Source organism: Leucoraja erinacea, chromosome 22, assembly GCF_028641065.1.
Source record: "Leucoraja erinacea ecotype New England chromosome 22, Leri_hhj_1, whole genome shotgun sequence".
Lineage (NCBI taxonomy): Eukaryota > Metazoa > Chordata > Chondrichthyes > Rajiformes > Rajidae > Leucoraja > Leucoraja erinaceus.
The window spans coordinates 1544543-1560046 of NC_073398.1; the positions used below are offsets into that span (position 1 = coordinate 1544543).

At 45.9% G+C, this 15504-nt stretch overlaps 1 protein-coding gene across 1 annotated transcript in view; it reads left to right on the plus strand.

Annotated features, from left to right (window-relative positions):
• The window catches only part of LOC129707620 (mitochondrial 10-formyltetrahydrofolate dehydrogenase-like), a 97529-nt gene that overhangs the window by 25679 nt on the left and 56346 nt on the right, over nucleotides 1–15504 (plus strand). Inside the window, exons 5-6 of the mRNA XM_055652749.1 lie at nucleotides 1055–1156; nucleotides 9683–9772. Of these exons, the coding sequence (XP_055508724.1) occupies nucleotides 1055–1156; nucleotides 9683–9772 (192 nt within the window). The remainder of the gene's footprint in view (nucleotides 1–1054; nucleotides 1157–9682; nucleotides 9773–15504) is intronic.

The window sequence follows — 15504 nt, forward strand, 5'->3', positions numbered from 1 at the left end:
TTTTCACCCAGAGACTTGTGAATCTGTGGAAATCGCTGCCTCAAGCAGTGGAGGCCTATTCTCTGGATGCTTTCAAGAGAGAGTTAGATTGAGCTCTTAAAGATAGCAGAGTCAAGGGATATGGGGAGAAGGCAGGAACAGGGGACTGATTGTGGATGATCAGCCATGATCACAGTGAAAGGCGGTGCTGGTTTGAATGGCCTACTCCTGCTCCGATTGTCTATGTATCTATGAATGAGGCCGTTCAGCCCAACAAGTCTAGTCCGTAATTCAATCAAGGCTGATCTATCTGTCCCCATTCTCCTGCCTTTGCCACGTAACCCCTGACACCCGTACTAATCAAGAATCTATCTACGCATTATAAATCCCCATTGACGTGGCCTGCACTGATGCCAGACTGGGCGTTTGCTGTGTATCCCCCCATCTCCTTCTTCCTCTGACCCCCTTCCTCTCACAGCGCCAGAGACCCGGGCTCGATCCTGACTACGGGCCCTGTCTATACGGAGTTTGTACGTTCTCCCTGTGACCTGCGTGGGTTTTCTCCGAGATCTCCGGTTTCCTCCCACACTCCAAAGACGTACAGGTTTGTAGGTTAATTGGCTTGGTATAAATATATAAAGTTGCAAAATTGTCCCTAGTGTGTGTAGGAGAGTGTTCGTGTGTGGGGATCGCTGGTCGGCACGGACTTGCTGGGCCAATGTGCCTGTTTCCGCTCCGTATGTCTAAACCAAACTAAAGTAATCTGTGGACTCCCGATTCCTCCTACCCCTACAAACCAGTCCGTCACCTCCTTTCCTCTCCTGCCGAACCCAACCCTTGCCCCCTCACCCCATCCTTCATAGCACAGAGCCTGGATTCTGTTGAGCTTTGAAGCAGGACTGACCCTGCTGTGACCCTTGTGGTGACCTTGCTGCAACCTTGTGGTGACCTTGCTGCTCCCAGTGGTGGCCCTGTAGTTTAATGCCAAGTTTTGATGAATTGATTGTGGACATCTCGGACGGTTCTAAAGGTGTACATCGCGGCCAGTGACAAAGTCCGTCTTATTTTGTTTCAGGTGGAATCAGTACAGCTAATAGCTGATGAGCAGGCGCCTCGCATAAACCAGCCTGAAGAAGGAGCAACATATGAAGGAATCCAGAGGAAAGACAATTCCAAGGTAGTGTTCTCGGCTGCAGATATCATATTCCCTCAGAACAGTGATTGCTTGAATGGTTATAGTACCTTATTTGTCACATGTATCGAGGTACAGTGAAGTTCACATCTGTTTCCAGTTCAGTTCAAGTATCACAACACATAAGCACTTAGTTACATGGCAGATACGCGTTTCGGCCCATAAGAAGGTTTCGGCCCGAAACGTTGCCTCTTTCCTTCGCTCCATAGATGCTGCTGCACCCGCTGAGTTTCTCCACCAATTTTGTCTACCTTCAATTCTCCAGCATCTGCAGTTCTTTCTTGAACATTAACTCTCCCTCCCATTCCCACACTGACCTTTCTGTCCTGAGTCTCCACCACTGTCAGAGTGAGGCCACAAGGAAATTGGAGGAGCAGCACCTCATATTTCGATTGGGTGGCTTACAGTCTCATGGTATGAATATTGATTTCTCCAATTTTAAGTAACCTTTTTATCCCCCCCCCCCCCCCCCCCCCCCCCCCCGTGTACTGAGGTACAGTGAAAAGCTGTTTGTTGCATGCAAACCAATCAGCGGAAAGATTATATGATTACAATCATGTGTACAGTGCCGTCCATAATGTTTGGGACAAAGACCCATCATTTATTTATTTGCCTCTGTACTCCACAATTTGAGATTTGTAATAGAAAAAAAAATCACATGTGGTTAAAGTGCACATTGACAGATTTTAATAAAGGCCATTTTTAAACATTTTGGTTTCACCATGTAGAAATTACGGCATTTCAGGGCACCATAATGTTTGGGACACAACAATATCATGTAAATGAAAGTAGTCATGTTTAGTATTTTGTTGCATACCCTTTGCATGCAATGACTGCTTGAAGTCTGTGATTCATGGACATCACCAGGTTGCTCTTTTAAGTACTTCGTGGCAAACTGTAACCTGGCCATCCTATTTTTGTGGCTAACCAGTAGTTTGCATCTTGTAGTGTAGCCTCTGTATTTCTGTTCATGAAGTCTTCTGTGGACAGTGGTCATTGACAAATCCACACCCGACTCCTGAAGAGTGTTTCTGATTTGTCAGACAGGTGTTTGGGGATTTTTCTTTATTATAGAGAGAATTCTTCTGTCATCAGCTGTGGAGGTCTTCCTTGGCCTGCCAGTCCCTGCGATTAGTAAGCTCACCAGTGCTCTCTTTCTTCTTAATGATGTTCCAAACAGTTGATTTTGGTAAGCCTAAGGTTTGGCTGATATTTCTAACAGTTTTATTCTTGTTTCTCACTCTCATAATGGTTCCTTTGACTTTCATTGGCACAACTTTGGGCCTCGTGTTGATAAACAGCAATAAAAGTTTCCAAAGGTGATGGAAAGACTGGAGGAAAGACTAGGTGCTGAGAGCTCTCTTATACCTGCATTAAGGAGGCATTTAAACACACCTGAGCAATTACAAACACCTGTGAAGCCATGTGTCCCAAACATTATGGTGCCCTGAAATGGGGGGGGGGACTGTGTATAAACACAGCTGTAATTTCTACATGGTGAAAACAAAATGTATAAAAATGGCCTTTAATAAAATCTGACAATGTGCACTTTAATCACATGTGATTTTTTTTCTATTACAAATCTCAAATTGTGGAGTACAGAGGTAAATAAATAAATGATGGGTCTTTGTCCCAAACATTATGGAGGGCGCTGTAGATACATGGTAAAGAGAATAAAGTTTAGTACAAGGTAAAGTTTGATTAAAGATATTCCAAGGGTCTCCAATGAGGTAGATAGTAGCTCAGGACTGCTGTCTGGTTGTGGTAGGATGATTCAGTTGCCTGATACCAGCTGGGAAGAAACTGTCCCTGAATCTGGAGATGCGCGTTTGCACACTTCTGTACCTTTTGCCTGATGGGAGCGGGGAGATGCTGGCATATCAAACAAAACCCAGTGGGTCAGATGCTGAGTTACTCCAACACTTTGAGTCTGGGCCCTGAGATCAGTTTATAGGCTGGGAAATCTGACCGCTGTATCAAATTAGTGTTTAAAAACCTTTTAAAATGAGTGTTTTGGTGGAGAGCCATTGAGGCCATTCACTGTGGGAGAGCTTGCGTGTGTGGCCATCTCCTGTGTTGCTGCATCCCAGCTGTTTAGAGGCTCTTGAATCTGATCTCTTTAGTCAGAGGTTGGTGAACCTGTGGAGGCCAAGTCATCGGGTGTTTTTAAGGCAAAGATTGACAACTTCTTGATTAGTAAAGTGTCAGAGGTTATGGGAAGAGGCTGGAGAATGAGGTTAGGAGGGAAAGATAGATCAGCCATGATTGAATGGCAGATTAGACTTGATGGGCCAAATGGCCTAATTCTGCTCCTGGAGCTCATTAACATATGCCTTCAATTGCTTCATTTCTTAATGGGACGTATTGCCCACTGTTCAGAATGTCAGTCTGGGTGGTGAATGGGAGGGGACATGAGCCTGGCCATCCCTTGCCTCACAGTTTCTGCATCACTGTAGCACCATTTTCCCTTTTGATATCATCAATATTATTGATGCGTGATGAGAGTATCTGTTTGTGGTGAGAAATGTGGATATGTTGCTTGGTGGTAATCTAGAGTGTGGAAGAAGGAACTGCAGATGCTAGATTACACTGAGGATAGACACAAAGTGCTGGAGTAACTCAGATTGCCAGGCAGCATCTCTGGAGAAAAGGAATTGGTGATGTTTCGGGTCAGGACTCTTCTTCAGAGTGTAATTAAGTTATACCATGGATGACTTAAGTTTCATTTCAGTTTTAATAGCTACTGATATAAGATGTTGGTGTCAATAAAGTGAGCTGAAATCTTTGGTAGTTTTGGTTAGTTTTACAAATGTCGGTGAGGTAGCTGGTGTCCATCTCAAGTGTGGTCTGTGTGCCCTCCAGTCCCACACCATTGATGGCCAGTTGCAATAAACACCCTTCACCAATTTGGCTTTCCAGGGAAAATCATGTGTAGCTCCACAGCATGTCAGCTATGATCAACAACCAACATTTAACCAACCAGCAGGTACATGAAGAAGGGTCTTGACACAGAACGTCACCTCTTGTATTCCTTCTCTCCAGAGATACAGCCTGTCCCGCTGAGCTACTCCAGCATTTATGTCCATCTTCGGTACATGACAGAGTCAATCTTTATAAGGGCAGGGGCAGCACGATGGAGCAGTGGTAGAGTTGCTGCTTTGTAGACTATGGGTGGTGTCTGTACGGAGTTTGTACATTCTCCCTATAACCTGTGTGGGTTTTCCCCAAGATCTTTGACACACTCCAAAGACGTGAGGGTTTTTGTAGGTTAATTGGCTAGTATAAATGTAAATTGTCCCTAGTGTGTGTGGGATAGTGTTAGTGTGTGGGGATCGCTGGTTGTTGCGGAAAATGGTGGACGAAAGGCCTGTTTCCGCACTGTCTCTCTAAACTAAAGTAAACTTTACTAAACCGACGTCAAATGAAACTGCATCATTGGCCCAACATCTGTGTCAATATTTCCCACCACATTGTTGCCTCTGGCCTCCAACGGGCTTGCAGTGGAAGCGGGGTTAACGTTCAACCAAACAATGACTGCACTCTAGAACCGGGGTCACCCGGACACAGGTCGTTGAGCTGCAGTGTGTAAATAATGCCTGTGTTCACGGGCACTCACAGGCCAAGCTTCAAGGCATCTTCCACTTGTTGACTGAGGAACGTGAAGCTAGACTCTTCACTCAACTCCCACAAGACAATGGTTATCTAGTGTCCTTCCCCACACCACCCACACTGCCCACACCACACCGCCCAAACCACACCTTCATAGCTGTTATCAAGCAACTGAACCATCCAAACAAAATAGTTAGCAGTTCTGAACTACTAAAGATAGACACAAAAAGCTGGAGTAACACAGTGGGACAGGCAGCATCTCTGGAGTGAAGGAATGGGTGACGTTTCGTGTTGAGTCCATTCTTCAGACCCGAAACGTTTTTCGAGAGATCTCTGGAGAGAAAAACCCCATTCTTTCTCTCCAGAGATGCTGCCTGTCCTAGTGAGTTACTCCAGATTTTTGGAGTCTATCTTGGTTTAAGCCAGCATCTGCACAGTCCTTCCTACACAGTCCTGAACTACTATCTACCTCATTGGTGACCCTCTGACTATCTTTGATCGGACTTTATTAGCTTTACCTTGCAATAAACTTTATTCACTTATCATGTATCTGTCCACTGTGAATGGCTCGATTGTAATCATGTATTGTCTTTCTGCTGTGGCGAGAGGGCTGTGGATGTGCAAGACGTTCAGTCTTTGGGGTGCAAGAATTTGGGATGAATTTTGTACCAGACCTCCCTCACAATGATTTTCCTTGTCTAATTATCGTTAGTTTTTTCAGGCCATCATTTTGATACATGTGACCTCAAACTAGTGCAGTTTATTGAATCTGGAATGAATGCTAGGTTATGCAAACAGTAATATGTTGGACCAGTTTCCATCAGATAAACTTTGTGTTTACACAATTAAATGGAACGGGTTCTTTCAGTCCTGGAACCACTGACTGGGTCACTGGCTTTGTGCAAAAAGTCCTGACACACACTGGAGTCACCTGTATTAGAGTGAGGCCTGGATAGAGTGGGATGTTTCCACTAGTGGGACAGTCCAATGAGTGCCTATTAACATTTGTGCCCAGTAATGCCAAGCACTCCTTTCAGAAAGTCTAACCAGTGTGAGCCCCAACTGGGCAGAAATGCCCCTGGGCAACCATACAAACGCAGGGCACTCACTCCATCCCCACCAGCTACAGGGCAGGAGAATGCTGTGGGAAACCTGCAATTACATGGATTACAACAGCCGTCTGGAGTTTAGAAGGGTGAGGGGGGACCTCATTGAAACTTACTGAATGGTGAAAGGCCTGGATAGAGTAGATGTGGAGAGGATATTTCCACTAGTCGGAGAGTCTAGGACCGGAGGTCACAGCCTCAGAATAAAAGGACGTATCTTCATAAAGGCGATGAGGAGGAATTTCTTTCGTCAGAGGGTGGTGAATCTGTGGCATTCATTGCCACAGAGGCCAAGTCAATTGATATTTTGAAGCCAGATGTACCTTTGGAAAGGAGATGAGATTCTGTCAATCTCCGTGGATGAGAAGAAATCTTTAGTCGGAGGGTGGTGAATCTGGAATTCAATGCCACAGTCGGTTGTGGAGGTCGTCAATGGATATTTCTAAGGCGGAGTTTGACAGATTCTTGATTAGTACGGGTGTCAAGGGTTATAGGGAGAAGGCAGGAAAATGGGGTTGAGAGGGAAAGATAGATCAGCCATGATTAAATGGCGGAGTAGACTTGATGGGCTGAATGGCCTAATTCTGCTCCTAGAACATGAAATTTAAGAACTAATTACAAAACATTTCTTGAACAGCATTTTATTAATATTAGCGCAGTCCATTTGATTGAGGATAGCAGGTGGCACTGAATATCATCTTCCCACTGCGCCTGTTAGTTTTCTGCTTAAATTACACCTAGCTGCCATTCCCACTTTAAATGCTGCTTCAGCATATTGCAGACCACAGACACCAAACAGCACTGCACTGACTGCTCACAATACCGCCTCCTGCAAGTGAAACCAGTGAGGAAAGGCTTCTGGATGTCTCTTCTTGCAGCTAATTCACCGTGTTCATAAAGCTGGTGCAAATGGTAGCAATAATGTTCATTTTGACATTGCACATTGTCTGAAGAAGGGTCCCGACCCGAAACATCACCCATTCCTTCTCTCCAGAGATGCTGCATGTCCTGCTGAGTTACTCCAGCTTTCTGTGTCTTTCTAGTGTTTTTTTAAAGTGTTTAACTGCAGATTACAAGGAATAATTTCTCTGTGTAGTGCAAAATATAAACTGAGCCCATTTGGAGTGATATACCGTGGAAACACTTTACCCGTACAGTCCAACATGTCCCATCTACACTAGTCGCACTTGCCTGCGTTTGGCCCATATCCCACTAAACCTGTCCAATCCATGTACCTGTCTAATTGCGTCTTAAACATTGCATTAGTACCTAACTCAACTTCCTCCTCTGGCAGCTCATTCCATACTCCCATCACCTTTTGTGTGAAAAAGTTACCCCTCAGTGTCCTGTAAAATCTTTCCCCCTCTCATCTTAAACCCCCAGGTTCACTATTCCCCTATCTGGGCAAGAGACTCTGCGCATCTACCTGATCTATTCCTCTCATGATTTTGTACACCTCTATAAGATCACCCCTCATCCTTTGATCCAGGGAATAGAGAGACAGCCTGCTCAACCTCTCCCTATAGCTCACACCCTCTAGCCCTGGCAACATTCTTGTAAATCTTCTCTGCACCCTTTCCAAATTACCAACATCTTTCCTATAACATGATGTGCGGAGATGAACACAGTACTATAATTGCGGCCTCACCGACGTCTTATACACCTGCAACATGGCCTCCTAGCTTCTACTGTACTCAATACTCTGACTGATGAAGGCCAATGTGCCAAAAGCCTTTTTGACCACTTCTCATAAAGTCAAGTCCAGTCCAGTCGTTTATTTGTCACATACACATACGAGATGTGCAGTGAAATGAATATGACAGCTCATTCCATATATCCACCACCCTCTGAGTGGACAAAGTTGCTCCTCACCTTAAAACGATGTCCTCTGGTTCCTGATTCCCCTTCCCTGGGCAAGTGATTCTCATGGTTTTATACACCTTTATAAGATCATCACTCAACCTCACACACTCTAAGGGATAAAGTCCTAACTTGTTCTCTGTAGTTCACGCCTTCAAGTTCTGCCAACATCCTTGTAAATCATCTTTGCACTCTCTCCAGCTTAATGACATGCTTCCTACAGCAGGGTGAACAAAACTGAAAACAATCCTCCAAATGCAACCTCACCGACATCTTGTACAAGTGTAACATGATGCCTTTGTTAAAAAGCCTTCTTTACCGCCCGTGTTGCCAGTTTGAGGGATCTGTGTATGTGTACTAGATCCCTCTGTTTTACAACACTCTCCAGGGCCCTGCCACTCCCAGGTAGAGAAAAGTGCTGGAGAAACTCGGTGGGTGCAGCAGCATCTATGTAGCGAAGGGACTAGGCAACATTTCGGGCTGAAACCCTTCTTCAGACTGAAGGGCCTTCTTCAGACCATCAGTCTGAAGAAGGGTTAGGCCCGAAACGTTGCCTATTTCCTTTGCTCCATAGATGCTGCTGCACCCACTGAGTTTCTCCAGCACCTTTGTCTACCTTTGATTTTCCAGCATCTGCAGTTCCTTCTTAAACACCCTGCCATTCCCAGTCCAGGTCCTGCACTAGTTTGGCTTCCCAAAATGCAACATCACACTCTTATCTGTATTAAACTCCAATAGCCATTCTTTAGCCCACTTGTCCAGCTGATCAAGACCGTAGTGTATTTTTTGGTGATGATCTTGATGATACCACCTACTTTAATCCGGATTCAGATTCAGATTCGACTTTAATTGTCATTGTCAGTGCCGAGACAATGAAATGCAGTGTCATCTGAAAACATACTAACCACGCCTTCTACATTCCCATCTAATCATTGATAAAAACACAAACAGTAATGGGCCCAGCACTGACCCCTGAGACACAACATTAGTCAAGTCTGACAAACACCCTTCCACCAGCATCCTCTGCCTCCTTTCATGGAGCCAATTCTCTATCCAGTTTGGTTATCTCTCCCTGGATGCTGTGTATTCTGAGCTTCCAGAGCAGCCTATTATTCAGAACCTGCACAAGGGTGAAGGCACAATGGTGCAGCGGTAGAGTTGCTGCCCCACAGCACCAAACCCCCAGGTTCGATCCTGACTACGGGTGCTGTCTGTACGGAGTTTGTACGTTCTCCCCGTGACCTGCGTGGGTTTTCTCCGGGTGCTCCGATTTCCTCCCATACTACAAAGCCGTACAGGTTTGTAGGTTAATTGGCTTGGTAAAATTGTAAATTGCCCCTAGTGTGTGCAGGATAGTGTTAACGTGCGGGGATCGCTGGGCGGCACCAACTCGGTGGGCACTGTATCTCTAAGACTGATACTAAAAACGTTTTGAAAAACATCAAAAGCCCTGCTGAAGCCACATCGACAATCTCTGGAGCCTTGCACTTGTTAGCTTGGTTACTCCTTCAAAAGATCTCAATCAAAATCATGAGCCATGATTTCCCACGTACAAAATCATGTTGACTCTTCTAATCAGTCTCTTTCTATCCAGATATCTTATCCTTCAGAATCCTCTCCTGTAACGTACCTACTCCAGAAGTTGGGCCCACTGGTCTAATAATTCCCAAGCTTTTCATTGCAGCCTTTCTTAAACAGAGCCACAACATTAGCCACCCTTCGTTTATCTGGCACCTCACTGTTATTGTTAATAGAGCTGGACGAATCAGTTTAAGCACCAGTGTTTGTATATTGACAAAGCCGTCCTAACTGGTGAAAATGGAAGAATATTCTCGTTCCAGGTCAACCTTCTTGTTTTTGCTTGTATCTCGTTAGGTGCGGATGTGATGTTAAGAGGATTCAAGAACTTGGTTCTATCTGTTATTTCTTTCTTCAGATTTGCTGGGATCAGTCGGCAGAGTCCATCCACAACTGGATTCGTGGTCATGACAAAGTACCAGGAGCCTGGACAGTCATTGATGGCCAGGTACCGCACACAAACCTCTCTGTATTCTTTTGTTGTCCTGTTGGGTTCTACCGCCTGTCAAGCAATGTACCTCAAACATCATTGTGGGTCAATGCAACTCCGTTCATCTGGGTTATAATGTAAGTGTGTCAGATGTGGGGGCGTTATTGGAATACACTTGTCTCAGTGGTTGAGTGAATGACCTCTGGGGCTGGTTGTTCGTGTGTCATGAATACGCTGAGGTTGCTGGATGTAGCATTGATCTGGGGACTAACATAAAATGCTGGAGTAACTCAGCAGGACAGGCAGCATCTGTGGAGAAAAGGGATAGGTGACGCTTCGGGTCAAGACCCTTCTTCAGACTCTGAAGAGTCTCTTTGTATCTGAGGACGGGTCTCGACCTGAAACTTCATCTATCCCTTCTCTCTAGAGATGCTGCCTGATCCGCTGAGTTACTTCAGCATTTTGTGTCTGCCTTTGGTTTAAACCAGCATCTGCAGTTCCTCCCCAAATATTTGATCTGGGGATTAACTGATGTGTAATTCTATGCATTGCGGCTTCATCTTTAAGATAGAGTTGGCTACAGTTAGGACTCTGGCAACTGTGGGGACGCTGCAAGCCGGCGCCCTGTCAGCAGCGTCCGTTTTTTTCCAACTTTTTTTGTTTTTTTAGTATGTTTTAAAGTATGTTTTTTGTGTTTCTTTGTGTGTTTTGTGTGGGGGGTGGTGTGTGGGGGGGGTGAGGGGGAAACTGTTTTGGTCGCCTCCCCCGTGGCCTAACAACGAGGACCGGGCGGGCCTTTCCCGGAGACGCGCCCGGAGCTTCAGCGGCGGGCACAGCGTGTACTCTTGGCGTGGAGCGGGCGAGCCCTCGCTGGGATCGCCGGAGCTGAGCGCTCCGTTTCGCTGGCCCGCGGCAGCCTGAAGCCGCGGTCTGCACAGTTCCAGCTGGCGCGGGGTCTGCAGCCCCGGGATCCCTTGTGGGGGACCCGCAGGAAGAAGAAGCTTCCACCGCCAGCCCGCGGCCAACTCCTACCGCGGACCCAGCGTGGACTTACCATCACCCCTGGAGGGGGAGCTTCGACCGCCGGCCCTGCAGTCTGCGGTGCTTCTGGCTGCGGCGCGGCGGGGACTTTAAATCCTCGACCGCCGGCCTGCGGCCTACACCATCCTGAAGCCACGGTCTCCGGTGGGGAAGAGCCGACTATGGACTGGCTCTGGACTGTGGTCTCGACCATGGGGGGAAATGGAGGAGGACTGGCCAATTTTTGTGCCTTCCAACACAGTGATGAATGCTGTGGTGGATGTTTGTGTTAAATTTCTATTGTGTATTGTGTGTTCTTTCTCATTGTACCACTGCTGACAAATTGTATTATATTGTATAACAATACTTCCACTAAAGTCGTTGGAAACGTATAAGGATAAAGGAAAACGGATAGCTGCTGTGCAACTAGATTGAAACCTTGTTCAAGTTAATAAAAAATGGTGCACCTCATGATGTGTTAAGTAATGACACTCAAAGATAGAAGCAGGATTCTGAAAATGTGCAGATCATGGACTCTACAAAATCAGGGCTCGAAATCGGTTGCCATTGGCCACCTAAAGTCCCGCTGGGCAACCTAAAAGCCATGTCAATTTGCCCAGCTTGATACTGCAGATACTGGTTTATACCGACGATAGACACACAAAACTGATGTAACCATATAACAATTACAGCACGGAAACAAGTCTGTACCGAACAACTTTTTTTCCCCTTAGTCCCACCTGCCTGCACTCATACCATAACCCTCCATTCCCTTCTCATCCATATGCCTATCCAATTTATTTTTAAATGATACCAATGAACCTGCCTCCGCCACTTCCACTGGAAGCTCATTCCACACCGCTACCACTCTCTGAGTAAAGAAGTTCCCCCTCATATTACCCCTAAACGTCTGTCCCTTAATTCTGAAGTCATGTCCTCTTGTTTGAATCTTCCCTATTCTCAAAGGGAAAAGCTTGTCCACATCAACTCTGTCTATCCCTCTCATCATTTTAAAGACCTCTATCAAGTCCCCCCTTAACCTTCTGCGCTCCAGAGAATAAAGACCTAACTTATTCAACCTATCTCTGTAACTCAGTTGTTGAAACCCAGGCAACATTCTAGTAAATCTCCTCTGTACTCTCTCTATTTTGTTGACATCCTTCCTATAATTGGGCGACCAAAATTGTACACCATACTCCAGATTAGGTCTCACCAATGCCTTGTACAATTTTAACATTACGTCCCAGCTTCTATACTCAATGCTCTGATTTATAAAGGCTAGCATACCAAAAGTTTTCTTTACCACCCTATCTATATGAGATTCCACCTTCAAGGAACTATGCACGGTTATACGCAGATCCCTCTGTTTAACTGTATTCTTCAATTCCCTACCATTTACCATGTACGTCCTATTTTGATTTGTCCTGCCAAGGTGTAGCACCTCACATTTATCAGCATTAAACTCCATCTGCCATCTTTCAGCCCATTTTTTCCAAATGGCCTAAATCACTCTGTAGACTTTGGAAATCCTCTTCATTATCCACAACACCCCTATCTTGGTATCATCTGCATACTTACTAATCCAATTTACCACACCTTCATCCAGATCATTGATGTACATGACAAACAACAAAGGACCCAACACAGATCCCTGAGGCACCCCACTAGTCACCTGCCTCCAACCCGATAAACAGCCATCCACCATTACCCTCTGGCTTCTCCCATTCAGCCACTGTTGAATCCATCTTGCTATTCCTGCATTTATACCCAACAGTTGAACCTTCTTAACCAACCTTCCATGAGGAACCTTGTCAAAGGCCTTACTAAAGTCCATATAGACAACATCCACTGCTTTACCCTCGTCAATTTCCCTAGTAACCTCTTCAAAAAATTAAAGAAGATTAGTCAAACATGACCTTCCAGGCACAAATCCATATTGACTGTTCCTAATCAGACCCTGTTTATCTAGATGCTTATATATATATTATCTCTAAGTATCTTTTTCATTAATTTGCCCACCACTGAAGTCAAACTAACGGGTCTATAATTGCTAGGTTTACTCTTAGAACCCTTTTTAAACAATGGAACAGCATGCGCAGTACGCCAATCCTCAGGGACTATTCCCGTTTCTAATGACATTTGAAATATTTCTGTCATAGCCCCGGCTATTTCTACACTAACTTCCCTCAATGTCCTAGGGAATATCCTGTCAGGACCTGGAGACTTATCCACTTTTATATTTTTCAAACGTGTCAGTACTTCTTTTACTTTGAACCTCATAGTATCCATAGCTACTTCATGCTGCCTATAATTATTGTAGATCTCCCTCTTTTTCCGAACAAGATGTCCAATTTCCCTTGAAAACCAGGGCTCTTTCCAATTTCTACTGTTTCCTTTCAACCGAACAGGAACAAAGATTCTGTACTCTTAAAATTTCCCCTTTAAATGTCCTCCATTTCTCTTCTACATCTTTCCCATAAAACAAAATGTCCCAGTTCACTCCTTTTAAATCATCTCGCATCTCATCAAAGTTAGCCTTTCTCCAATCAAAAATCTCAACCCTAGGTCCAGTTCTGACCCTCTCCATAATTATATTGAAACTCAGCCAGTCAGGGAGCATCTCTGGAGAAAAGGAATAAGTGACGTTTCGGGTTTCGGCGGTGGCTCCCCCTCCTCCCGCACCCCGCTCGCCCTCATAATGGCTGCTGCATGCCACTCCGCCAACAGCGCTAACCGATTTCAAAACAAACCCTCCCGCACGTCGAGGGAGGGAAAGAGGAAGGGGGAGGCCCCCTTCCGCCATCTGAACCACCTGCCCCACACCTTCCTGTTGGCTGGCGGAAGAGGGCAGGCAGTGGCGAGGAGATCCCAGCTGCCTCCCCTATTGGCGGCAGCACTTGGCGGTAGACAGAGACAGCCTAGGCAGCGGGGCGATGATGCCGGTGTTGTCTGAGGAGCGCTGATCTTCCTCCTCTGCTCCTTCCCCCTCTCTCTCTCTCTCTCTCTCTCTCTTGTACGCTCCCCCGCCACCCCCCCTTATCCTGGGACCCCACCCCTCCATCCCGCACTGATCCCCATTCCCGCCTCTTAAGTCCTCGCTGACATCCCCTGCGCTCCCCTCCCCATCTACCCCCCTCCCCTCGATCACCTATTCATCCTGCACTGATTCCGTATCCACCTCGCTTTGATTCTCCTGCCAGCCCCCATCCATCCTGCACTGATCCCCCCCCTTCCCATCTATCCTGCACTGCTCCCTCCATTCATTCTGCACTGATCTCCCGATTCATCCTGTACTGATCCCTACATCCAACCTGCAGTGATCCCCCCCCCCCCCCATCCAACCTTTACTGATCCCCCCCATCCATCCCGTACTGATCCCCCCCATTCCCCTGCCTCAATCCATCCATCCCGCATTGCCTTCTCAACCCCCCCCCCCCCCCTCCCCATCTATCCATCCCGCATTGATTCACCCCCCCTCCCTGACCCTTCTGCGCTGGAAATGTCTTTAGAGCGAACGTTGACTATGTTTGATAACAGAATGCAATCAAATGTGTTTTCATTCCCAATATTATTATTTGTTTTAATCCACAAAGATTTAATCCATAAAGATGTGAACACATAGAAACATAGATAATAGGTGCAGGAGGAGGCCATTCGGCCCTTCGGCCCTTCAAGTCAGAACGGCCATTCATTGTGATCATGGCTGATTGTCCCCTATCAATAACCCATGCCTGCCTTCAGTAAGTAGTGCCTTTCAACTTCATGCCACCACTTACAGTAAGTAGTGCCTTTCAACTTCAAGCCAAAGCACCCAAACCACCATTTGCAGTAAGTAGTGCCTTTCAACTTCAAGCCAAAGCTCCCAAGCCACCATTTGCAGTAAGTAGTGCCTTTCAACTTTAAACCAAAGCTCCCAAGCCACCATTTGCAGTAAGTAGTGCCTTTCAACTTCAAGCCAAAGCACCCAAACAACCATTTGCAGGCAGTGCCTTTTTAATTCAAACAAACCACATTAAGGGTACTCACAGTTGTGTAGACATTTGTTCAGTGTTATTCAGAGCTCAGAGAGACATGACCATTGGCTTTATCCATCTTGCAGAGAGTGAGTGAGGCACACCACTTCCTGGTTTTATCGTCCCTCCTCTTCCCTCCAGCAGGGGCAGCAGAGAGAATGGTGAATATTTTTAAAACAATAATATCTCTCTGATTTGTCATCGATGGGAAAAATCCTCCGCACCCGTAAGGCAGAGGGGGGCTCTGAGCGAATTGGCCAAAAATGACGGCCGTAGGTGGCGGCGTTCTGTCGGAAATCGCAGCACAGTGGGCCAAAAGCGGTCAAGATTTGGTAATATAGATTGCATTAATTGCAATGTGTAAAAAGAGTTGAGATACTGCATTACAATTTTGCTGCATGTCATTGTGGTATATATCATGTTTTGATTGGTGAATATGTTTAGTTTGTGACTTTATTTGAAGCAGAAATAATAAGTGAATGCTTCATTGAGCAAAATCCCGACTGGTGACTATGCACTTCGTCCGAGCACATTATCGCATGCGTCATGCAAGCCGTCTTAAATGACCACCTAAACTGTCATTTGGCAACCTAAAAAGCTGCCTAGGTTGCCCGGCTGGCAACAGGAAAAAACGTTATGAGAGACCCCTGAAAATCATAACTTTGCAGCTTAAAACATGGGACATGAGCTGCTCTAGGGGGTTACACAGATCACTGT